The sequence below is a fragment of the Lipophrys pholis genome (assembly GCF_963383615.2).
Source record: "Lipophrys pholis genome assembly, chromosome: 17".
NCBI classification, from domain to species: domain Eukaryota; kingdom Metazoa; phylum Chordata; class Actinopteri; order Blenniiformes; family Blenniidae; genus Lipophrys; species Lipophrys pholis.
In genome coordinates, this window is record NC_137643.1 from 23,098,089 (window position 1) to 23,123,637 (window position 25,549).

Below are 25,549 nucleotides of genomic sequence, written 5' to 3' on the forward strand. Positions count from 1 at the left end.
TCATCGGCCCTGCGTGTGAGGGTGAAACTAAAGACAGACCATCAGTACTATTCCGTCTCCCATGTCCGATTACTGGTTATGAGGACGTAACAGAAACACTTCATTTTAAATTCTATTACTTTATTATAGGGATGATCCGATCGGTAGATATCGGATCGGGGCCGATATTAGTGATTTGTGAGTGATCGGGGAATCGGCAAATCCAGCCGATCACCCCGCCGATCTAAAAAAATAAAAAACGCGGTCCGCAACGTCCCCTAATAACCAGAACAATCAGGGACTAGAAGCTCCGGTCGAGCTGCAGAAGCTAGAAGCAGGCGGAGCAGGGCCATAGACCTATAAAACTAGAGTTATATAGAGTGGTTTATGTGTTTATGTGCAGAAGTCTACTTCTAAATTTCTATGTGGTCTGTCTTCTTCTGCTTTTTATTGTTTGAGTCACAGCGCCCCTAAAGGCCTGGCATGTGTACTACATGCCCTGAAGCCTCGTGTTGAGCCGTGTTCATAGTGAGGTGTGGACGGAGGTTTGTTGGGAGAAGAACAGGGAGGACAAAGATAGTTTTTTCATCGTGAGGATGTTCCTCAGTTTACAACATCAACTAAAGAGAAAGAGAAGAATTTTGATTCAATAAGTGAGTTTTAAAATAATTTCTAGCTAAACAAAGCTTCTGCCAATAGTGCTTTTAGCTTCAGACGTCTTAGTCGCTCCAAAAATAGACTATTGAGTATATTTGCAATAGTAATGTGAGTATCGGATCGGGAAAGTATCGGGATCGGCCGATACTCAATTCTGAAAAATAGGATCGGTATCAGGGGCAAAAAAGTGTGATGGGGACATCCCTACTTTATTACATTCTCTTTCATTTATTTGCAACACACACACACACACACACACACACACACACACACACACACACACACACACACACACACACACCTTCCTTCCATAAAGTGCTGTAATATTTGACTGGATTTCATTACAGGACAACCAGTTTTATTATTGTTGAAACAAACAACATGAAGTTCTTCATAAAGATATTAATGAAAATTTATTCTAATCACGATAATAGATGATAATGTTATTTCACACATAGATTCAGCAGATTTTCTGGATTTCGTTTCTCCACTTTGATCCGTCAGAACTTTAGAATCGATGTAGAAAATGTGATTAATTTGAAATATTTCTCATCTTTGTTCAAAAATTTAACTCTTATTTTAGTGTTAAATGTTTGTTTTTCTTTATCAGATTATTTATTTTATTAATAGTATTCAATATTCAAATTCTTCATTTAACAATAGAAATATCAAATTTGACTTTTTCTGTAATTTACACTCACAACTAATTTAGTTAAAATCCGCCCATCATGAAATATTACAAATTTAGCTTTTCTGATGTAAAATCAACCAAACTAAATTGAATGAAATTGTTCTTCTTTTCTGCTCTGGTTTGTTGAAAAAATATTTGATCAGGATTATTAGTTAATCTGAGTCTTTAAAATGTTCAAACTTAGTGAATTACTTTGGAGAAAAGTTGAGAAACATTTTAAATGTGAGGCTGAAGAGTAAACTATTCAGTTTTTACATCAATCAGTTCTGCTCATTTTTACATCAAACGGTTATAATTACAGCATTAATATTTAATCAGATTATTTTCTTTGATTTTCTGTGAGATTTTACACATTTTGAACATGTATCCAATACAAGACAGTATTTTGTAAAAACAACACAATTTGGCTCCAAAATTTGAACCTTATGATAACTATGTCTTTTATTACTATGCAGAATGAGGAATTTGGGATTTCCTGTTTTATAAACTTGTTGGTTTTAGTATTTAACATTTGTAATCTAAAACTAAAGCACCCCCTCCTCCACTGCACGGAGCAGCTGAGTGGTCATAATGTAATCACATAATAATCACACATTCACTGGAGGTTTACGAGCTTTCCAACTATGGAGAAGCCGAAAACTGACGGGGACCCAGGGCTGAACCCTGAGGAACACCTTCGGTAGCCTTGTGTTGTCTTTAAAGCATTCCGCTCACATTTAGAATTACTTACACGAACTAAAATATCCAATGAAACGGATGTAACCGAATACTTCTTGGGACTCACATCCGAGTTTGAAAACTTAAAAAGTTTTTCCGGTTCTGAAGCCACAACGTCAAGAACGTTCACGATCATTTCACAGACTGACGTCAAAAGAAGCTTGTTTGAACGTGTGGAAGTTAAAAGTTTCTGAATGGATCAGGAATTTTAAACTTCAAATGACGTTGAAAAACGGCGCTTTTCTACTAGTCGCTACTCAGCCTTACTCGACTCGACCCCCTCGCCGCTTTAGACGCTTTTCCATTTCGCGATAGTCCAAGACCAGGTACTGTCATGGTACCCGCTAGACCAAATTTACAAGCGCGCTAATGGCTAAAGGTCCAGCTGTCGCTATGCCTCCCCAAATATCCAACACATTCTTGAAAGTTGTATTCTAACTTGGTTACTTTTTAAAAGGAGTAACTCGGAATCAGATTACATTTTCAAGGTAACTGGCAACACTGGTGGTGCTGTATTGTGATGGAGAAGGACCCAGGCTGACTCGGGGAGAGGTAAGGTGTGTCAGGCTGAGTAGGAGCTCCTGGAAAAGCACCATTTCTGTCGCGTCGACAGAAGAAAACAAATGTTTTGAACGTAAAGAAAACAAAAACGAAAGTCAACAAACTGTCGTTTTTGTTTTCAAAGAGAAAAGTGAATGCTCTTCTGGAAAGATATGAATGCACAAATAATCTATGGTTCCTGGAATAGCACCCTGAGGAACACCATGAGGGAGCGCTGCTAGTTTTTTCAGATGACCTTGTATTTTTTGATCTTCCAAAGTTTAACAGTAATTAAATTCCTGAACCAAACATCAGCTCAGATCTCTGAAGTACTGAAACATCCGTCTGGAAACGCTGTTTGGAGATCAGCTGGAGCTTTTTCCATCGTGAGTTCAGAACCCCAAGAGTCCTGATGACGGAGTTCCTTTAATCTGGTGACTTTATGGGCCCTCATCAGAACCGGAACCGGACCGGCCACAGCCACTCAGCAGCTTCACCTGGTTCTTCTGATCTGACTGTGGCTGCAGGTTTCAGGGGAAAAGTTCACTGAAAGCTAAAAGGTCATAAAGTCAGAGCAGAACGGCCTCACAGGAAACAAGTGATGGAGAGAGCAGGAAGGAGGAGAAGAACCGAGCTGCTGCTTCGATCTGCCACACCTGGAAGACATGAGAGCAGGAACATAACGGTTACTACATACAACACTTACTACATACAACAGTTACTACATATAACACTTACTACATACAACAGTTACTACATACAACACTTACTACATACAACAGTTACTACATATAACACTTACTACATACAACAGTTACTACATACAACACTTACTACATACAACAGTTACTACATACAACACTTACTACATACAACACTTACTACATACAACAGTTACTACATACAACACTTACTACATACAACACTTACTACATACAACAGTTACTACATACAACGGTTACTACACACAACAGTTACTACACACAACACTTACTACATACAACAGTTACTACACACAACAGTTACTACACACAACAGTTACTACATACAACACTTACTACATACAACAGTTACTACACACAACGATTCTGTTACGCTAAGTATGTTTCTTCGACCACGTATTTGGTGTTTGGTTCATTCAATATCAACTGGTCCTACAATTTGTCTTCGTGACCTGTCCCTCTGAAGAGAGGACACCTGTCTTCTGGGGACAGTTGCTCCTGGATTTCAGGGCGTCCCTGCATCAAAGGTTTTACTGTACTGTGTATAAGGCTAATTCTCAGAGGTCAGTGGCAAAGTAACCGAGCGGCTCTTTAACTGGAGCTACAAGCTTGATTGTAATGCTCACAGTGAGCTCAGCCACAACCTGAAGGAACTATAGTAACTGATTCATTTCAATCAAGTCGTCCTTTATATACTTCATGTCCTCACCTGTTGGCGCTCTGTCCTGCACCTGAGCTAAACTGACAGTCGGGAGCTTCTTCTCTGTGGGACGCAAACAAGGTGAGAAAAAAAACGTGATTTGATAAAATACACAAAAAAGTAGAACAAAAAAAGATTTTGATAAATTGGCAAAACATTTGTATCAATGACAAACTGAACTCTGCGGGAGAGACTGAGTGTGTGCAGCAACGTAGAGAGTATCAGCTCGGACTAAAGTGTAGAGAGTATCAGGGATCAGCTCGGACTAAAGTGTATAGAGAGTATCAGGGATCAGCTCAGACTAAAGTGTATAGAGAGTATCAGGGATCAGCTCAGACTAAAGTGTATAGAGAGTATCAGGGATCAGCTCAGACTAAAGTGTGCTGGAAGAGATGGAACGTTTCAGGAAATGTTCCTGTTGGTGGCAAAATAAAAACTGCAGCTTCTCTGCAAACGGAGTGAGTCCTGATGAGCGTCGAAGCGAGCACGGCCTTTGAACCTAAAGAGGAACGTTAAGTTTCTTCTAAATGGGTGAATGGATCGGGGGGCGTAGTTCCTCAGGAAGCTCCTCTGTTCTCCTCACATCTGTGGAACATCTGTGAACTCGTCTGCTTTTATCCGCACTAATTCGTAAAGTAACTTCAAAATGCTAAAGAGTGATAACTGCTGATTCGGTATCAGTTGCAGGACGGAGTTCATTACACGTTTCTAACGATGTGTTTGTGAGTCTGCTGACCTTCCAGCGAGAGCTGCACGGTGCTGACCGACAGGCCCTGCTTGTCCAGGACTTTGTACGTCCCCTCGTCGGAGCTCTTCAGTTTCTTGAGCGTGAGCTGCCTCAGCAGGGGGTGTTTCTTCAGGCGGGGGCTTCCCCCCCCCCCCTTCACCCACAGCACGGACCACTCGGAGCTGTTCCTGTGGAGAACCGGGTCACGTGAGGAACGGCGGCCATTGAGGGGAAACGTTCAGGAGATGCGAGCGTCTCACCTGCCCTGGAACACCACCCTGACGGAGTGCTGGGTGTGGAGCTCCAGGACCATGTCGCCCCCCGGGGACCCCGTCTGGACGGACTTATGGTCTGAGGGCGAAACCACAACAATCACTTTAATCAGATGACAAGTGTGTGTAGTGTGACGCTTCAGGTTAATAACGCTGGTTATGACCCCGGTTTGAATCTCGCCTGCAGCAAGGGAGTGGAAGCTACGCTAAGCGTAGAATCGGGTTTGATACGGCACGGAGTACTCGTACTTGGAGAAAGCTCCCCGACACAACTGGACTACTATCGCATGAGGTCGTCCGTCAGCAGCAGGTCGACGAGACGGAGGACGAGCGACGTCTGACGCAGAGGCTGTTGGAGGTCGTTGACTGGAACGCATCGCCTTCACGTATTGTTTACATATGGAGCATGAATTAGACTTGACAGCATTTAACAAGTACTTGGTATCGGCAAGTCGCTAAAATTAGTACTCATACTCGTACTTGCTAATAACTGGAGGTGGGCATGATGTGCTGGTGTGAGAACGCGGTGGGAATCGAACCACTGACCGTGCACGGACAGCCTGATGCTCTGGATGAAGACGCGGGTCCGTCTGGACTGCTCCGCGTCCACGACCATGAAGCTCTCGTAGCTCCCCGTGTCGCCCAGCTGAACGTCAGTGATGATCAGGGAGCAGTCCCCGGACCCCAGCTGGTCCTCAGGAACCTTCAGCCTGCCCCTGAACTCCTCCGCCTCGAACCGCTCGTCCCCCCGCTGCTCGAACACAGTGTCGGTTGGGTTCGCCCACTGCACGTGACACTGGGGCGGGTGCTGGACCCCCAGCCGGGTCCTCCAGCTGCAGGGCAGCACCACCTGGTTCCCCACCGACGAAGAGATGCTGAGGGTCCAGGTGGAGGAGGGCACCGAGGAAGAGCCTGAGGAAGAACCAATGTTAGTACTCCACGAGGAAGAGCCTGAGGAAGAACCAACATGAGCAGTCTACCTTCTGCTCCACACATCAGTTTATCTCCACAGAACATTCAAACGTCACACAAGCAAAAATAAATAGTGAATAAGTAAATATTAAAATGTACCTCATGGAGGACCTTCATGGAGGACTTCCAGGACCTCATGGAGGACCTTCATGGAGGACATTCAGGACCTCATGGAGGACCTTCATAGAGGACATCTAGGACCTCATGGAGGACCTTCATGGAGGACTTCCACGACCTCATGGAGGACCTTCATGGAAGACTTTAAGGACCTTCATGGAGGACCTTCATGGAAGACTTCCAGGACCTCATGGAGGACCTTCATGGAGGACATTCAGGACCTCATGGAGGACCTTCATGGAGGACATTCAGGACCTCATGGAGGACCTTAATGGAGGACTTCTACAACCTCATGGAGGACCTTCATAGAGGACATCTAGGACCTCATGGAGGACCTTCATGGAAGACTTTAAGGACCTTCATGAAGGACCTTCATGGAGGACTTCCAAAACCTCATGGAGGACCTTCATGGAGGACTTCCACAACCTCATGGAGGACCTTCATGGAGGACATTCAGGACCTCATGGAGGACCTTAATGGAGGACTTCTACAACCTCATGGAGGACCTTCATAGAGGACATCTAGGACCTCATGGAGGACCTTCATAGAGGACATCTAGGACCTCATGGAGGACCTTCATGGAAGACTTTAAGGACCTTCATGGAGGACCTTCTTGGAGGACTTCCAAAACCTCATGGAGGACTTCCACAACCTCATGGAGGACCTTCATGGAGGACTTCCAAAACCTCATGGAGGACCTTCATAGAGGACTTTCAGGACCTCATAGAAGACCTTCATGGCGGACCTTCACGGAGGACTTTCAAGACCTCATGGAGGACCTTCATGGAGGACCTTCATGGAAGACTTTCAAGACCTCATGTAGGACCTTCATGGAAGACTTTCAAGACCTCATGGAGGACCCCCCAGGACCCCATTGAGGTGTGTGATCCAGATTTCTCTAGAAAGGCAGTGGCCACTTCAGGTTCATTATTTCACTTTCTAGTAGAAACAAGTTCCAGGAACATTTGATGTGAAACTGATTGAAACTCACCGACTAAACGTCCAATCAGGAAACAGTGAAGAAGGGTTAACAACCTGAAGAGAAGCGAGAGAGCAACCGTGAGTCTCCAGCTGACAGAGACACCGAACCACCACAGAGGAAATAAACTGTTCAGCTGAAGAGTTTACGATCTGACAGCTGCAGAGGCGACCAGGATGGAACCTTCTCGTGTTTAAAGTAGTGCAGTCAGTCCGTTAAGAAAACCCAACTAGTTAATTGCACAATTTTCCATAATTAATTGCAATTATTTACATTGTTTTTCTCCTGAAGACTGAAGCTTGTTTTAGATATTTATTCAGAGAAAACCACGGAATGAATGTCGACTCAACACACAGAGACTATTTGTAAATTCAAAGACTATCTTATAACGTCCTTTCAGCTTTTGGTGAAACTGTTTCTCTCCAAGATTAGCAAAATAATAAAAACATTAATTAATTAATTAATTAATTAATAAACGTCTAACATAAGTCTGGTTGAGTGCAGGTCCACCACTTTGAGAATTTGACTATTTCTAAAAACAAAGTTGGGAACTTACTACGTGAACGAAGTGGCAATACTATACTGTAATACACACACACACACACACACACACACACACACACACACACACAGTATACAGGAAATTAATATTTTACCAGTATTTCCTCCAGTTTTAGCAGTTTGGTGGCTGCTGGTCAGCCAACATGGCAACCTGCTATTTTGCTGCAGAGTTACTTCTGATGGTCGTTAAATTCGACTTTACAAAGTAAAACTAATGAATTTTACTTTCTCAACCAGCCGTCAGGGAACTTTTATTATTTCACTCAGTACTGTGCTGCTCTGTTGTCACAGTGCTGCTCCGGTAAGGGAGTAAAAAAAAATAAAAAATAAGTAAACAAAATTGCGGTAATTATGTTATATTTTTTTTAACGAGTTAAACATTTCAAATCAATTAATTGAATTAACACCGTTATTTTTGACAGCACTAGTTTAAGGTCATCAGAAGACACAGTGAAGTACAAAGGTAAATAATATCACATCACAGTGACACGTCCGTCTGTATTTCAGCACTGGTCCCACTTCCCAGGGGGGAAAACTCCCCTGAAGCTTATCTGACTGGGAACTTCCCACTTGTAAAGGGGAAGTTTGTGGACGCTGCCACACGTTTGTTTGTCTTAATGAGAAAATGTTATTAACTTAACTGGAGACGGCGCGAAAACAAATCTGACAGCAACAAATCAAAGATTTGAACATTAAGTTTCCTTCAGGAAACTCTTCATTCTTAATGATTTACTCTTTTTTTTTATATAACTAAATTCAGAAAAACTGATTAAAAAAACTAAAAAGATGAAAATTAAAGAATGAACTAAAAAACCTTAAAAAAAATACTCGTTTTATAATGACAACAATTTTTAAATTCACACTCTCACAGTATTAATAGTCACATATGAATATTTCTAATCCTCTATCTATGACGTCATCAACAACAAAATCTAAACTAATTCAATGATTTCTCTTTCAATTCCTTTTTATAAACACGATCCTGTTTCTCTTACGTAGTTTTTAATTGATAGATTTAAACTTCAACGGAAACGAAACCTAACGTGACGTCACCACGCCCGTTCCTATTCGGAGAAGACCAGACGGGAGAACGACTTCCCGTGAAACAAAACTGAGACGCGCACCGACACGCTCGTGTGCAGAAACCCATGGAGACACAGAGACGCACAGAAACACCCCACCTCAGAAACCTCTGCAGCATCAAACCTCAACACTGACATCAAGCACGAGTGCAAACAACAACAACAACAACAACAATAGCAGCAGCATTATTAACAACAGTTATAATAATAAATCAAAGTCAGTAAAAGCTGCAGATAAAGAAGCTTTCAGAATAAAATCCTTCTGTCCTCACCACAGTGAGTTCTTCATGATGATTGCAGATCCTGGTTCTGGTCCTGGTCTTGGTCTTGGTCTTGATCCTGGTCCTGGTCCTCTCTTCTCCTCTGACCTCCTCCAACCTGCCGCAGCTCTCAGTCCATCAGGGTGAAGTTAGTCTCTTCACCTCCACAGTTAAGTTTCTCTTTCCAGTTTCCTCCCAAACAGAACCAGAGAGGAGGCTCCGCCCACAGAGGAGAACATGACGTGTTCTTAATGCAACTTCGTTATTTATCAGCAGCTAATAATCTGGTTCGGACCTTTTACTGGATCTGTGTCGAATTATTCAATTGTCGACTTTATTACAGGTGAAATTATAAGATTCAGGATTCCTCAGTGACAGACTGAGTGCCATATGACGGATGGGTGTCACCTGGACTCCCGGTCTCACCTGGACCCCCCGGTCCCACCTGGACCCCGGGTCTCACCTGGACCCCCCCGGTCTCACCTGGACCCCCCCCCCCCGGTCTCACCTGTTTCCTCTCTGCTGAGGAAACAGAACTTAAACTCTCATAGTTTTGGAGGTTTGACTCCGCAAACGAAACCTTAAGAGTCTGAATGTGAAACTTCCTGTCTGGGTGGGAAATGTTCCCACTGCAATGACCACACACACACACACACACACACACACACACACACACACACACACACACACACACACACACACACACACACACATGCACACGCACACACACATCCTGTCAGAGAAAACTGTGACCTGATCAGTCTGCCAGCTGCAGCCAACAGTTGCACATCTCAACTGAAGACCACCTGGACACCACCTGAAGACCACCTGGACACCACCTGAAGACCACCTGGACACCAACTGAACACCACCTGAACACCACCTGGACACCACCTGGACACCAACTGAAGACCACCTATGTATGTGCACACGGTTATGATGCTGCTGCTGATATGGATGTTCTCCCTCCTCTGTAAGTACTTGTTGATCCTCCAATTACCCATGTTACCCTCTTTGTAGTCCTTTAGTTGCATGTTACCCTCTTTGTAGTCCTTTAGTTACATGTAACCCCCCATGTTTGTAGTCCTTTAGTTACATGTTACCCCCCATGTTTGTAGTCCTTTAGTTACATGTTACCCTCTTTGTAGTCCTTTAGTTACATGTTACCCCCCATGTTTGTAGTCCTTTAGTTACATGTTACCCTCTTTGTAGTCCTTTAGTTACATGTTACCCCCCATGTTTGTAGTCCTTTAGTTACATGTTACCCTCTTTGTAGTCCTTTAGTTACCCTCCATATTTGTAGTCCTTTAGTTACATGTTACCCTCTACGTTTGTAGTCCTTTAGTTACATGTTACCCTCCACGTTTGTAGTCCTTTAGTTACATGTTATCGTTATCCCCCCCCCCCCTTCAGGTGCAACAGGCTGTCAGGTGACTCTACTCGCCCGTCCGGGTCAGAACGCGTCTCTCCCTTGTAACGTGACCTCCAGTGAGGAGGTGGTGTGGATGCGGCTGCTCTCCAACCGACTGCTTCCACTGCTGACGGTGCGCCAGAGCAAGCTGCCGGGGAACGAGGACACGGTGAACGTCCTCCCCGCCGATCGCCGGCGGGTCAGCTGCAGGGGGCAGGTGAGCAGCGGCGTGGTGTCGCTGCAGCTCCAGGATGTCCAAGAGGACGACAGCGGTCTGTACTCCTGCATCGGGCGCTGCACCGAGAACTCCTGCGAGCACACCGAGGTGCAGCTCGTCGTGCAGGGTGAGTCACACTGACCCCGACAGAGTCTGACTGACGACCTCTGACCCCGACAGAGTCCGACTGGTGACCTCTGACCCCGACAGAGCCTGACTGAGGACCTCTGACCCCGACGGAGTCCGACTGGTGACCTCTGACCCCGACAGAGCCTGACTGAGGACCTGAGACCCCTCATCACAGATTGGAGGTCTTACCTGTGTGAGGAGTTGAAGGTGGGCGGAGCCTCTGATCATCTGCTGTGTGTGTGTGTGTGTGTGTGTGTGTGTGTGTGTGTGTGTGTGTGTGTGTGTGTGTGTGTGTGTGTGTGTGTGTGTGTGTGTGTGCATGCAGGAGCTGATGGACCCTCTGAGGCAGTGAGGCAGCCATGTTGGACTGTGAGTGTGTGTGTGCTTCCAGCCGTGATCGTATTCGGGTGCCTCGTCTGCGTGGGCGGAGTCTACCTGTGCTCAGGTGTGTGTCACTGTCTCCAGTACTTTGTACTTTTACTCTGAGTAGGATTACTTTTCTCTGATTTCCACCCACGAGCATCTTCTGCCCCCTGGAGGGCAGAAGGTGAAGCTCTCATGCTCCTCTGCTGTGAGTTACTGCAGCAGCTCTTATCAACCGAACCTCCTCAGTGTTTGATGGTTTTGACTTGTGTGAACCTGAAAACACACAATCACTGAATGAGAAGATTCCAGAAACACTAAATGATTAGGATGCAGACAGACTCCAGATCAATGGCATCAGATCAGCTCAGCTCACATCAGAGGGGGAAACTCCAGAAAACGACAGTCAAACACACACTGATTTGGCTTTTGGTTGATTTGTTGTCAGTGAGTCGAATGAAACTCAGCAGAAAGTCCACGTTTTAATCTTTATTCCACACAAACATCCAGTGACAAGAGTCCAACCGAGAGCAAAGTTCTTCAAGATAACACTGAGAGTGCAGTTTCACGAGAAATCTAGTCGGATGTCGAGGAAGTAACACGGCAGAATGTGTGAACACACTGAGGCCGAGAGAAACCGCAGCTTCTTCAACTGAAATATACTTTAAAATACGTTCAGGAGACAGAAACTTTACTAAATGACCCAGGATCAGCCAGCAGGGGGCGACTCTTCCTCTATGTGTGTGTGTGTGTGTGTGTGTGTGTGTGTGTGTGTGTGTGTGTGTGTGTGTGTGTGTGTGTGTGTGTGTGTGTGTGTGTGTGTGTGTGTGTGTGTGTGTGAGAGAGAGAGAGGTCAAAAAAGCAAGAAGCAAAAAAGAGCGCTAAAGATTACTCAGATTTTAGTTTTAAACTAATATTTTTCTTCAAACTGAGGCGACATCCACACGACGAAAAAACAATCTTTTCTCTCCCTGGCGTTCTTCCAAAAACTTCCGTCCACGCCTCACGATGAACACGGCTCAACACGAGGCTTCAGGGCATGTAGTACACATGCCAGGCCTTTAGGGGCGCTGTGACTCACCAAACAAAAACAAACGCAGAAGAAGACAGACCACATAGAAAAGTCGACTCTTGCATATAAACCATTATATAACTCTAGTTTTATAGGTCTATGGCCCGGCTGCTCCTGCTTCCAGCACCAGTAGCTCCACCGGAGCTTGTTGGTAGACTGTGGTTATTAGGTGACGTAGCGGACTGCGTTGGTGGGGTGGGGGTGGGGGGGCGATTACGTCATCTTTTTTCCACGGATGATCGTCTTTGCCGACTTTGCCGGAGTTTTAGAATTTCCCCACTCTGGACCCGTCTGCCCTCCCCCCCCCCACCCCCCCCAAGCCCACTCAACCCCCTTAACCCCCCCCACTCAACCCCCCCACTCCACTTCCCCTCCCACTCAACCTCCCAAGCCCCCGGCCGCCCTTCATCCCCCACTCAACCCCGTTGACCCCCCCCCCCCCCCCCCCCCCCCCCCACTCAACCCCCCCACCCCCACCCACCTTCCTCACCTGGGCCCCAGACCTCTCCTCTACCTCCCCTCCCCACCCACACACTTCAGCCCCCCCCCACCCCCCCACCCTCACCTGGGCCTCTCTTCATGCCCCACTCAACTCCTCCCACCTCCCCACTCAACCCCCTCCACCCCATCCCCCTAACCCCCCCACTTAACCCACTTCATTCCCCCACTCATCCTCCATAACCCCCCCAGTCATCCTCCACCTCCTCCACCCTCCAGTCACAGCTCTTTGAGCAGCAGGCCATAGGGCCGGATGGCCTGCTCCACCGTGGCCCTGGTCTGGATGTGGTTCAGGTCTTTCTGGATGTAGACCAGCCACACGTCCTCCCGCTGACAGCTGGCCCTGGCCTTGGGGTTGATGCGGTTCTGCAGCAGGACTTTGTAGGTCTTCCCGTCCACCTGGGACCTGAAGGTCTTGCAGTGCTTCTCGGCCAGCGTGACGTCAGGGGTGGAGTACACGCCGCGGCCGTGCGTCCGCTGCTCCGTCAGCGAGGCGGCGGCGGCGTCCAAGTACTCAGGCTCGTCCTGCGGCTCGCCGCCGTGGACCAGGATGACGCCCAGCGAGCCGTCCATACCGTGACCGTGGTACGAGACGGGCCAGGCGCCGCTCCCCGTTCCCAGCCAGGCGTCCCCCCCCTCGTGCAACTGTGTGACGCGCAGCGCAGCGCGGTTCCACCCGCAGGGACGGACGTACGGCTCGTTACCCCGCAGGAACTGCTTACCTCCGTCCTGGACACACACACACACACACACACACACACACACACACACACACACACACACACACACACACACACACACACACACACACACACACACACACACACACACACACAAAAACGTTTTCAATGGCCTCAGTTCAGAAATCACTGATCGCACCATCACCCTCTCACCCATATTTACCGTCTCTCACCCATATTTACTGTCACTCTCTCACCCTCTCACCCATATTTACTGTCACTCTCTCACCCTCTCACCCATATTTACCGTCTCTCACCCATATTTACTGTCACTCTCTCACCCTCTCACCCATATTTACCGTCTCTCACCCATATTTACTGTCACTCTCTCACCCTCTCACCCATATTTACCGTCTCTCACCCATATTTACTGTCACTCTCTCACCCTCTCACCCATATTTACTGTCACTCTCTCACCCTCTCACCCTCTCACCCATATTTACCGTCACTCACCCTCTCACCCATATTTACTGTCACTCTCTCACCCTCTCACCCATATTTACTGTCACTCACCCTCTCACCCATATTTACCGTCACCCACCCTCTCACCCATATTTACCGTCACTCACCCTCTCACCCATATTTACCGTCACTCACCCTCTCACCCATATTTACCGTCACTCACCCTCTCACCCATATTTACCGTCACTCACCCTCTCACTCAGTCTGTGGATCAATAGAACCGATCAGTGAACTGGAGGATCAATTCTTCTCTGAGGTGAATCAGGTTTCATGAACGATGAAGGAGTGACTGTGGAGCCTCAGACTTCATCTGATTGGTCAACACAGTCACGTGACTGTCTAAACTAATGGCGTAAAAGTAACGACTTTTCTCTGAACTGTACTCGAGCAGAAGTTACGTTACTCTAGTGACTCGGGTGAATGTAACGCAGCTCTGCAGTAACGTTCCGGTGCCGTACCGGGTTCGGTCCCGGTCTGGACTCACCTGGATCTTGGTGAAGTCGTAGTCGTACTGCGGGTGGAAGAAGTCCTCCGGGTTCAGCATCACGCGGTTCCGTTCCGGCTGCCGAGCGGGACCGGGACCGGGACCGGCGGTCAGAGCCGGGGCTGGGCTGTACAGGTCCGCGTCGTCCTGGTCCGGGTCGTGCAGGGACATGGTTCCGATGCTGGGGTAGTCCAGTTCCCGGAACCCCTCCTGCTTGTAGAACTCCCGCAGAGCCACGATGTTGACCAGGTCCTGAGGACTGAGCTGGGACCGGCCCGAGGTGGACTCCACCTGGCAGCCCGACAGGACCGACACGGCCTCAAGCAGGACCCGCGGATCCGGCATGCTGAGGGGGTCAGAGTGTGTGTTTAGCTCGGGTCTCTGGTCCTGCTTCTGTTCCTGTCAGCTCTCTGGTCCCGTTCTCTGGTCCTGGTCCTGGTCCTGGTCCTGGTCTCTTGTCCTGGTCCTGGTCTCTGGTGGAACAAACAGGCTGATCTGGTTTCACACTTTCACTTTCACTTCATTTAAGTCACACCGTGATCAAGAAATAGGACCAGGAGGAGGTCCGGGAGGGGGGGGGGGGCTGTCAGAACCAGCTGACGGGACACTTTTAAATCTGGATCACAATATTTACATAATAATATTTACCTCCTCTCTCTGATTAGGTAAAGCAGGTGTGTGTTGTCCTTCCTGTTGTCTTCCGGACCTTCAGGTGAGTCCACCCCCCCCCCAGAAACATGTATTATATAAGGTTCCTGAAGTCGAACCTGATATTTAATACAGTTTATTAATCTGTTGTCTTCATTTTACTCAATAAGTTTATTTGTAATTTCAGTCATTTAATGGTTTAAAATATTCACAGAATAAAAATCCTCCTTCTTTATTACTTGTGTTAAAAAAAACAAATGGATTTTTTTTGTTTTCTCCATCATTTAGATTAGAAGCGAAAAGAGTTTTTGGAACAACGTGAGAAATGTTAGGATGGAGAGTTAAAATGTTTAAAGGAGACATATCATGCTTTTAAATCCTTCCTTTTTACATATAAATCATACAGTTGTGGTCTATACAACGCGAAACTGCAATGCTTGGGTCTGAATCCCTCATTATTAGAGCTCCACAGGCCCCTTTTCAACCCCTTTTCTGATGTGCTTCTGAGAGCAACTCGTTTTGGGGCGGTCTCTTCATACCCCGCCTCCTCTCCAGGTTGCAGAGGTGACACTCGGTTCAACGTCACCCTGTTCGGCCATCTTTGTAGTTTGATAGAACAGATACAATTATCTAGCGGCGCAGAAACTTTATATTCACACATTATTTACAAAATGTCAACAAGGGAAGATTTGTCCATCCAGCCATACATGTTGGAGCCAGAGTCGGACCCGGCGGAGCGAGATGAAAATGACGATGATGCACCTACAGAACAACGTCTTCATATGGATGTAACGCAATGGTGTGTTACTATATTTACACTAACTTCTCCATCCATGCCCACTACTACAATACTGCCTGTATTACAACGACTATTTAACACAGAAGTTACATTATAATCTAAAACGAGCACACAGCGCTAACATATGAAGACGGTGCAACTGCTAATGCTAACAAAACAATGACAGGGACGTCTTATCATCACACTTTTTAGCGTTATATACAGCTTACCGAAGTGCTCTGTTCGTCGTCTCCATAGATAGAAGGAACTGACCGCTCAATCAGACCAAGTCTTTCGGCAAATCCTTCTTTATACTGGCGGAGGTTGCTGAAGCAGTCGTCCTTAAAGTGATTCGCGCACACAAAAATGACCTTACCCACAGATGTGGGTACATTTCTGTGAAAAATAAAACTCAACCAGGCACTTGGAAAAGGTTCTGATGCTGGGAGACGGTGTAACGAAGCTTGTGGGTTACTACATCCAACAACCGAACATTTCGACTTATCCTCTCGTAACTTCGGTTGGACTACAAAATCGCAGCGAGAAACAAAAATGGCGGATTGCTCGAAACGTCGATGTCCTAATTTGGCAGTTCCGCTGAGAATACTGTGACGTCATTGTTCAAAAAACGTAATAGAGAATAGAAAAATCGAAACCGATCGCAAAATATGACCAAAACAGAATATAAAGATATCAACGGAGCACCTGAAGAGACTACTTTGAACTTTTCTGTACTTCTAAACACTCTAAATATACAACAAAATGCATTTAAGGGCTAAAAAAGTGGATTTAGCATGATATGTCCCCTTTAAGTTATTTTACCTTCAACCAGAGTATGTCTCTGTTTCTGTTGTTTGTTTTTGTTTGTTTTCTTGTTTTTTAATTCGTTTTTTTTGTCTTTCTTTCTTTGTTTTTATTCTTGTTGTTTGTTTTCTTGTTTCATGTGTTTGTTGTGTGTTTGTGTCTCTGCAGGAGGAAACTCATTACTCCAGCCTGAAGCTCCCCGATAAGCCCCGCCCCTCTGGCAGGGGAGCCACCCGATTGGCGGAGGAGTCTGTCACATACTCCACAGTGGCCAGTCACAAGACTCCAAACAGACCACGTGACCACAGTTAAATTATTCATGAATCAACTTTCAGTACTTTAAATGCAGCTCTTATAATCTGATAAACGTTTGTGTTTATTAGATGATTATTAAAATAAAGATTAACTGAAGCTCTTGTTTCAATCAATACACATCCTGAAATTTCAATTGATCTGTGGCGTCGTTCTTCAGTTCAGTTTCATTTAAGAAAACCTCTCCAGAAAAATATGGCGGCGAGGTCGACGCGTCCTTACCAGCTCCTGCACAGTTTTCATCTAAGTACTGTAAAAACATCCTCTCTACTTTCTCAGTGAGCTGTTGTCAATCTCCCAAAAGATGGAGACCCATTGCAATATGTCTGGGAAAGGAAACTCTCGCCAAGAACGTGCCGCTCGGAGTCCTGCGGGCCGTACCACTCCACATGTTAGCGAGAGAGCGAACCCCAGCATCGCCACGCAGACACGCGCTCCGGTAACCGGCCCCCTGGGGGAGGGGGTGCCGTCTCACCTCTCCGCCACGCCGCTCATCTTTGGACACTTCACAGTCTACCGTTGACTCGGGCCCTGTTTACACGACAACGTTTCACGTGACAACACCTAATCCGCAAAACAAAAGGTGGGAGTGTTTCCACTGCAGCAGCGGACACAGAGACAACCATGTAGTTAGTCTGCCAGGCCACTGGAGGGCGCTGTTGCTTGATTTTGTGATGAAACTACACAGACGTGTGCAGAGAACAATACACTGTATACGTGAAGAAAATGGAGAGAACCTGACATCCGTCTGACGCTTCGGACGCTATCAGGGGAGAGTCTCAACTATTAAACTACTGATATAGACGATAAAACTAGAATACAGACCGCGGGTCGTACCACTACGGGTCGTACCACTACGGGTCGTACCACTACGGGTCGTACCACTACGGGTCGTACCACTAAGGGGCCACCATGTTTGTTTACAACTGAATAAGCAGGAGGGAGGGGAAGAGATGTGCATGTGCAGTAACAGGCTCTGTCGCCTCCATCAGTCTCTGCAGGAGGGATTAGCGCCGTGAAAGAATCTTTCCACCTTGGGAGCCGGATTAAAAACTTTGCAGATACAGTGCATCCGCAAACTGGTGCCGTGTAAACGGACCCCCCAAAAGTGAAGAAAGTTTTGCGGATACACTCAAATTCGTTGTCGTGTAAACGGGGCCTTGGTTGCCTCACGACTCGATGCGGTCGAAACTTCACTTGAGGAACGTGACAGCGGGCTAACAGCACTCGAGGCTAAATGTGAGACTCTGGAGAAAAGCAACAAGTTGCTGACGGCCAAGACGGAGGAGCTGGAGTCACAGAATATGTGCATACTGAGCATCCCAGAGTACTTGGAGGGACAGATTTCTTCGCCGTGACACTGAACATGGAGATCAGAGACGACCTGGAGCTGCTGGACCGGGCTCACCGCCTCGCCGGGACGCTGCAAAGAAAGACTCTCCTGATTCATCAACTTCGTCTTCGTCTCCTCAGCCTGCAGAACGCAGAAGACTGGCTTCTATGTTCTATTGTTCACCAACACCTGGTGGAGACGAAGGACAGACTTCCTGCTCTCTGGTAACCTCCATTCTGATTGGAGTTTATTGTGATCCGCCATCTTGTTTTGTAGTTCCATCACATCACATCATCGCTGTTTTATTAATGAGCACAAAGGTGAATGAAATGTTGACCTCTTCTGTGTCAAGAACTCCAAAATCCTTCAAGCTTTACTGTTAATTCTGGTAATTGTAATTATTTTAACTATTAAATCAAATTCCAAATTGATTGTTTAGTAAATCTTATGAGACTGATATAACTGAATTGAATCATTTCCTGTTAAACAGGTGGCGCTCCTGAGGTATCTGATACAGATCAGGTTAAATTTTCAATAACATAATTAATAACTATCTTTGATCATTATTAATCATTATCGTTTGCCAAACTGCCAAAACACTACATAAATAGTACCTAGTGATCCAAACTCTGAGTTTCACACGAGAGCTATTAATACTTGGAAGAGTATGATGATTTCAGTTATGGATCAAAGCTGCAACCTGAAGGGCAAAGAGCAGCGTGCGGCTCGTGAGCCACGGTTTGGCAACCATTGTAGTGTTACCATTGTAGCGTTACCATTGTAGCATTACTATTGTAGTGTTACCATTGTAGTGTTACCATTGTAGTGTTACCATTGTAGTGTTACCATTGTAGCGTTACCATTGTAGCATTACCATTGTAGTATTACCATTGTAGCGTTACCATTGTAGCATTACTATTGTAGTGTTACCATTGTAGTGTTACCATTGTAGCATTACCATTGTAGTGTTACCATTGTAGCATTACTATTGTAGTGTTACCATTGTAGCGTTACCATTGTAGCATTACCATTGTAGTGTTACCATTGTAGCATTACCATTGTAGTGTTACCATTGTAGCGTTACCATTGTAGCATTACCATTGTAGTGTTACCATTGTAGCATTACCATTCAAGCATTACCATTGTAGCGTTACTATTGTAGTGTTACTATTTTAGTGTTACCATTGTAGCGTTACCATTGTAGCATTACCATTGTAGCATTACCATTGTAGCATTACTATTGTAGTGTTACCATTGTAGTGTTACCATTGTAGCATTACCATTGTAGCATTACCATTGTAGCATTACTATTGTAGTGTTACTATTGCCGCGTTACCATTGTAGCGTGACCATTGTATCATTACCATTCAAGCATTACCATTGTAGCGTTACTATTGTAGTGTTACCATTGTAGCATTACTATTGTAGTGTTACCATTGTAGCATTACTATTGTAGCGTTACCACTGTAGCATTACTATTGTAGCGTTACTATTGTAATGTTACCACTGTAGCATTACTATTGTAGCGTCCAGCAGGACGAGTTTCTTGTCTGTAAAGCCGCTACATTACTGAAGAGAACAGACAGAGATGAACCGGGTTGCTCCTCCATTCCTTCTCCTCCAACCAGGTACACAAACACAGGCACTCCATCTCTCCACTCTCAGCCAATCACAGACCACCTCACTCTAATGGTGCGTTCAAGTACCATAAAATAATAGGAAGCTACAATACATCATCATTGAATCATTGCAACAAGAACACAACTGCAGAGATGTTACACTTATTTTATAATTTTCTTTGGTAAAAAGATATATTGGTAGGAAGTACTCATCTGCTGGTTTTTACCCACTTTACCTTTCAGTACTCTAAACAACAAGGAGAGATCTAGACAATAATCATGATCATTTGGGCAACAAAAAAACAAAAATCCTTCAAATTTATTTTTCTAATTATTGCTTTTTTTTTTTTTTTTTCCAATTTCATAAAAGTAAATTCATTATCCCATTTGGCTCCAACAAAGTCTAATGGAAACAGTGGGGGTCCTGACACTGAGCCCTGAAGCTCCAGCTGAAGTGCCTGAGTGTTTTTTCTGTGTCTGGCTGAGTCAGTGTGAAGAAGAGGAGGAACCGTGAGGCAGAACGAAGCTCCAGCTCTCCCTTTAACTCCGGCTGCAGCACATTCAGTCCTTTTGATGAAGATGTTCAGTCTTCTGCTCTTTTCTTCTTTTTGTCTGCGGCTCGCCGATCTGATCCACTGCGCTGGAAACCTCTCAGGTACAGGAAACCGCTCGTCCGTGTCAGACTGCTGGTGATTCTACTGGAGTGTGAAGCGGTTATTGATGGTGCTACTCACTTGACGGACCTTCATCGTGTTACTGGGCTCAGTGTCGACTCCCTCCTTCTGTGAAATACCTCTTTTCTTTACCGGTGAATCTCATTTCAGCGGAGCAAAGCTTCTCCTGCTATTTGATGGGAAACTGTTTCCTTCTGACGGTTTCTTGGTCTTGATGTCACTTTGGGTTTCGGTTATGGCCACCTTGCAGTTGTTTCTCTTCATCTGAGTCCCTTTTCTGATGAAAGCTGCAAGTCCTCAGCCGAATCGGAACCTCAGTCAAACTTTTGCTGAAAGTGTGGCAAAGTCAGAGAAGAGACAGATCTTAAGAACGAAGGACCTTTGTTTCCCTTTTCCTGCCGTCTGTTTTCCACTTGTTGTTATTTGCGTCCGGCAGCATGTTTCCACGAGATAAAACAGGACTGAGTGTCAGCAGGACGTGAGTGGAACAGATCCTGTAAATAGAGATGCCTGGTGGACGCAGTGTTTTGCGATTTATTCAGAAACAGTCAAAGATATATAAAAAAAACAACATACAGCATTAGCTGGAATGTCCGAAACAAGCTGCACGTTTTGATATTTGGTTCAAATTGATTAAAGATTGTCAGAGGAGAAGAAGTCAGAAGAATATTATTAAAGATTTGGATCACAAAGTCCTTCAGCATTCACACAAATGACTGTTGTCAGTCCAGACGTGTGAGTGGTGGAGGCAGACATTCTGATGTTTCACATGAAGTGAATCACTTTACCTGCAGCTTCACCACGTCTTGTTCACCCAGTTTCCATGGTATCAGATGACGGATGAGATTTGTGAAGATTTAGAGTCTGTGTGTGGAACCCGGTCCCTGATTCTTCTGACTGTGGACCCTTGTCTGTCCTCAGCAGTGACCCGGTTCTCGGTCCCGGAGAACCACGGCCTCTGTCTGCCCTGCAGGGGGTCCGGTAGCTCTGACCTGGTCTGGACCCTGCAGGACCGGCAGGTCCTGGTGAGCCGGCAGGGCAGCCACGAGACCAGCAAGGACCCGCAGCGCTACCTGCTGCGCCCTGACGGCGGCCTGTGTGTCCTGCGACTGGACCAGACGGACGCCGGCCAGTTCCACTGTAACCAGTGCCTGGTGGCCGATGTCCAGGTGCTCACAGGTACACACCCACCACTCAGCCGGGGGCGGAGCTCCAGTTTCGGGGGACACTACGTCACCTGGTGTCAGTTAGCCATCGTGCCTCTGTCCTCAGGTCACCAGTACCTGGTGTTTGAAGGTCGCACGCTGCTGCTGCCCTGCAGCGGCTCGTCGCGGCCGAAGCAGCGGTGGAGCCGCCAGCGGGAGGAGGGGAGGAGGGAGCTGCTCCTCACCCGCTTCAGGAATGGGACGGTGCGGGTGGAGGGGGGAGCGGAGGCAGAGGGAGGGCGACTGAGCGTCGTGGACGGAGCGCTGCAGGTGGAGGACCTGAGGCCGGACGACGGAGGAGAGTATCTGTGTAACGGCGTGCTGCAGGCCAGCGTCTCCGTACTGAGCCGTGAGTCACCGGGGGTCAACACACAGAGGTCAACACACAGGGGTCAACACACAGGGGTCAACACACTGAAGTCCACGCACAGAGGTCAACACACAGGGGTCAACACACAGGGGTCAACACACTGAAGTCCACACACAGAGGTCAACACACAGGGGTCAACACACTGAAGTCCACGCACAGAGGTCAACACACAGGGGTCAACACACAGGGGTCAACACACAGGGGTCAACACACTGAAGTCCACACACAGAGGTCAACACACAGGGGTCAACACACAGGGGTCAACACACTGAAGTCCACACACAGAGGTCAACACACAGGGGTCAACACACTGAAGTCCACACACAGAGGTCAACACACAGGGGTCAACACACAGGGGTCAACACACTGAAGTCCACACACAGAGGTCAACACACAGGGGTCAACACACAGGGGTCAACACACTGAAGTCCACACACAGAGGTCAACACACAGAAGTCCACACACAGGGGTCAATAGAGGTCAACACACACAGAGGTTTGAGAGTCGGGCAGTTTCACACATTTTTAAAAGTTCATGAAACAAGTTAAAATGTTTCCAGAAGCGACCAGCAGCCAGACGTTGACCAGCTGGACCGAGACGACCTCTGACCTCATGAAGACAGGTAACGTTTCTCCTCCGGGCTGATGCCATGTGCACAACCTCAGGTCCACTACAAAGAACATCAGGACACATCATGTAGACCTCACACACTCATTGTTTATTAACCACAACTAGAACCAGAACCTCAGATCCATCTGAACCAGAACCAGTGATTCTGTGAAGTTTCTCTTCTCTTTAGAAGAAGTGGAAACAAAGAAGAACGAGAAGAGACCAGAAAACAGTGAGTGTGTGTGTGTGTGTGTGTGTGTGTGTGTGTGTGTGTGTGTGTGTGTGTGTGTGTGTGTGTGTGTGTGTGTGTGTGTGTGTGTGTGTGTGTGTGTGGGTGTGTGTGTGTGTGTGTGTGCGCGCGTGTGTGTTGTTTATTACTCTGTGTGTGTGTGTATTGTATATTGTATATCACTCTGTGTGTGTGTGTGTGTGTGTGTGTGCAGTCCTCCTGCTGGTCTTCATCACTGCGCTGTGCCTGATGATCGTCCTTCTGGCTGCTGTGTGTGTTCTGCTGACGGGGATGAAGATCAGGAGGAGGAAGAGGAGCAGAAGTGAAGGTGAGGTTGTGAGTTCATCACTTTGTTCATTATTTATCACTTCACCTTTATTTCTCTTCATTAAGTCATTGACTGGTCCAGTTTGACTCTGTGTGTCTCTTCCTGCAGGAGTCCACAGAGGAGACGACACCGAGCTGCAGGCCTGGACCTCGTCCCCCCAGGACCAGACCGGTACGGTGAGTCCAGTCCAGTCTGTTCTGTCCTCAGAACAGGGTTTTTAACACGAGTCCGTCTGCAGACTACGAGGTCCTCGGGGGTGTGGCCCTGCAGGACCACTCCGTCCACTACGCCTCTCTGGGCCGACCCACCTGGAGATCCGAGACCACCCGGACTCCACCGGACCAGAACCAGCATGTCATCTACTCAGCCGTCCTCCCCAGACCTGCAGCCCAGAGTCCGGTTCAGTCCCACCAGAACCAGAAGGACCAAGGAAGCACCTTCTCCTGGAGGTCTGCTTCAGGAGTTTAGAAACAGATTCAGTTCACTGTGGACCAGAGGTCTCCACATCTGGGCCAGAGGTCTCTACATCTGGACCAGAGGTCTCTACATCTGGGCCCATTTGGACCAGAGGTCTCTACATCTGGGCCCATTTGGACCAGAGGTCTCCACATCTGGACCAGAGGTCTCTACATCTGGGCTCATTTGGACCAGAGGTCTCTACATCTGGACCAGAGGTCTCTACATCTGGGCCCATCTGGACCAGAGGTCTCTACATCTGGACCAGAGGTCTCTACATCTGGGCCCATCTGGACCAGAGGTCTCTACATCTGGGCCCATCTGGACCAGAGGTCTCTACATCTGGACCAGAGGTCTCTACATCTGGACCAGAGGTCTCTACATCTGGACACGTTATTTTTGTATAAACATGGTGAAAGAACTCATTGGGATCATAAAAAACTAGACAAACATCAGAGCTCATCCGTCCATTTTATCCTGCTTATCCGTTTCCGGGTGGTGGGGGTGTCAATCTGAGCACCGTCACCCAGATCCCATTGCACCGATTAAGAACCTTCCTGCAGGTGGTGAGCCCACCGGAAGGTGGCGCCCCGCGTGGGACATGAACCCACTACCTGGAGAGTCTCATGCTCTACCAACTGAGCTAGCCGGGGGCGACGCATCAGAGCTCATGACATATCTAATTTATTTCTTTATTGCCATGACCTTTGAGCAAAACTGAGAAAGAATTCAACCAAAAAAACATAAAATGTTTTATGTTATGTAATGAATCTGAGATATCTGAAACTTTCTGTCTGAATTCATTAAAATAACTTTTAACTGTTCGAACTGGTGTGTGTGTGTGTGTGTGTGTGTGTGTGTGTGTGTGTGTGTGTGTGTGTGTGTGTGTGTGTGTGTGTGTGTGTGTGTGTGTGTGTGTGTGTGTGTGTGTGTGTGTGTGTGTGTGTGTGTGTGTGTGTGTGTGTGCGCGTGTGCGCATTACAGAGAGAGAGAGAGAGAGAGAGAGAGATTTTCGCCACCTAGTGGCTGGTGTGTACATAGACATTATAAAAGGAAAGACGCCGTATCGACCGGCGGCGCTGATGAGCGGTGGCGCCGTCATCTTGGTCCGGTCGCCCGCTCAGCTCAGAGTAATCTTCTTGACAGGAGTAATGAAGTGTCTGCGACGAATACGAGTGAATCCACAAAACCTTCTTCACTTTTGGAGGGTCTGTTTACGCGACACCGGTGTTCTGATCCACTGTACCCGCACAGTTTTTTATCTCGGTTCTCAAGGTGGAAAGATTCTTTCACGGTCGCTGTTCCGTCCTGCAGAGACTGATGGAGGCTACTGAGCCTGTTACTGGACCCCCCCCCCCCCCCCCCCCTCCTTCTGCTCATCCACTTGTAAACAAACATGGCCGACCCGGAGTGGTTTTCTAGTTTTATCGTCTATATCAGTAGTTTAATGTTGAGACTCTCTCCTGACTGATAGCATTCGATTCATCATCCATCCAGACGGATGTCAGGTTCTCTCCATTTTCTTCACCTTTATAGCGTATTGTTCTCTGCATGTCTGTGTGGTTTCATTACAAAATCAAGCAACAGCGCCCTCCAGTGTCAGGATGTCTGCTGCTGCAGTGTAAAGGCACTCCTTTTTTTTAACGGATTTCGGTGTTGTCGCGTGAAACGTTGTGTAAACGGTGTGTAAACGTGGCCAAAACCAATCATAACTCGCTGAATACTAAACTCATTTTCACCCGGTTATCTTTCATGCCTGAACGAGTTCAATGAACGTTCGTTCGTGAACTCGTTCATATTTTTGGCCAACGTGAACTGAGCGTTCTGTATTT

At 46.8% G+C, this 25,549-nt stretch overlaps 3 protein-coding genes and 1 long non-coding RNA gene across 5 annotated transcripts; 2 read left to right on the plus strand and 2 right to left on the minus strand.

Annotated features, from left to right (window-relative positions):
• Positions 1 to 969: 969 nt before the first annotated feature.
• Positions 970 to 9,168, minus strand: LOC308123082 (uncharacterized protein). The gene is made up of 7 exons (XM_080485348.1): positions 8,989 to 9,168; positions 7,086 to 7,129; positions 5,552 to 5,917; positions 4,994 to 5,084; positions 4,743 to 4,921; positions 4,016 to 4,069; positions 970 to 3,240 (listed from the first exon to the last, which is right to left on the minus strand). The coding sequence occupies exons 1-7, from the start codon at positions 9,003 to 9,005 to the stop codon at positions 3,170 to 3,172; spliced, it is 822 nt and encodes a 273-aa protein (XP_080341474.1). The 5' UTR covers positions 9,006 to 9,168; the 3' UTR covers positions 970 to 3,169.
• Positions 9,169 to 12,869: 3,701 nt separating this feature from the next.
• On the minus strand, positions 12,870 to 14,697 carry LOC308123081 (uncharacterized protein; the record flags this gene model as incomplete). Its single annotated transcript, XM_080485347.1, has 2 exons — positions 12,870 to 13,395; positions 14,353 to 14,697. The coding sequence occupies 2 exons, from the start codon at positions 14,695 to 14,697 to the stop codon at positions 12,886 to 12,888; spliced, it is 855 nt and encodes a 284-aa protein (XP_080341473.1). The 3' UTR covers positions 12,870 to 12,885.
• On the plus strand, positions 14,194 to 17,028 carry LOC308123087. 2 transcript variants are annotated; one of them, XR_013936189.1, is made up of 3 exons: positions 14,194 to 14,706; positions 15,018 to 15,064; positions 16,751 to 17,028. It is a non-coding gene; the product is annotated as an uncharacterized lncRNA (long non-coding RNA). The 2 variants fall into 2 exon arrangements; XR_013936190.1 differs by having other exon boundaries at positions 14,202 to 14,714.
• Positions 17,029 to 18,260: 1,232 nt separating this feature from the next.
• LOC308122975 (uncharacterized protein) lies at positions 18,261 to 24,542 on the plus strand (the record flags this gene model as incomplete). Its single annotated transcript, XM_080485158.1, has 8 exons — positions 18,261 to 18,396; positions 21,442 to 21,699; positions 21,793 to 22,074; positions 22,655 to 22,717; positions 22,895 to 22,936; positions 23,148 to 23,261; positions 23,370 to 23,432; positions 23,500 to 24,542. The coding sequence occupies 8 exons, from the start codon at positions 18,261 to 18,263 to the stop codon at positions 23,727 to 23,729; spliced, it is 1,188 nt and encodes a 395-aa protein (XP_080341284.1). The 3' UTR covers positions 23,730 to 24,542.
• Between the last annotated feature and the right edge of the window lie 1,007 nt (positions 24,543 to 25,549).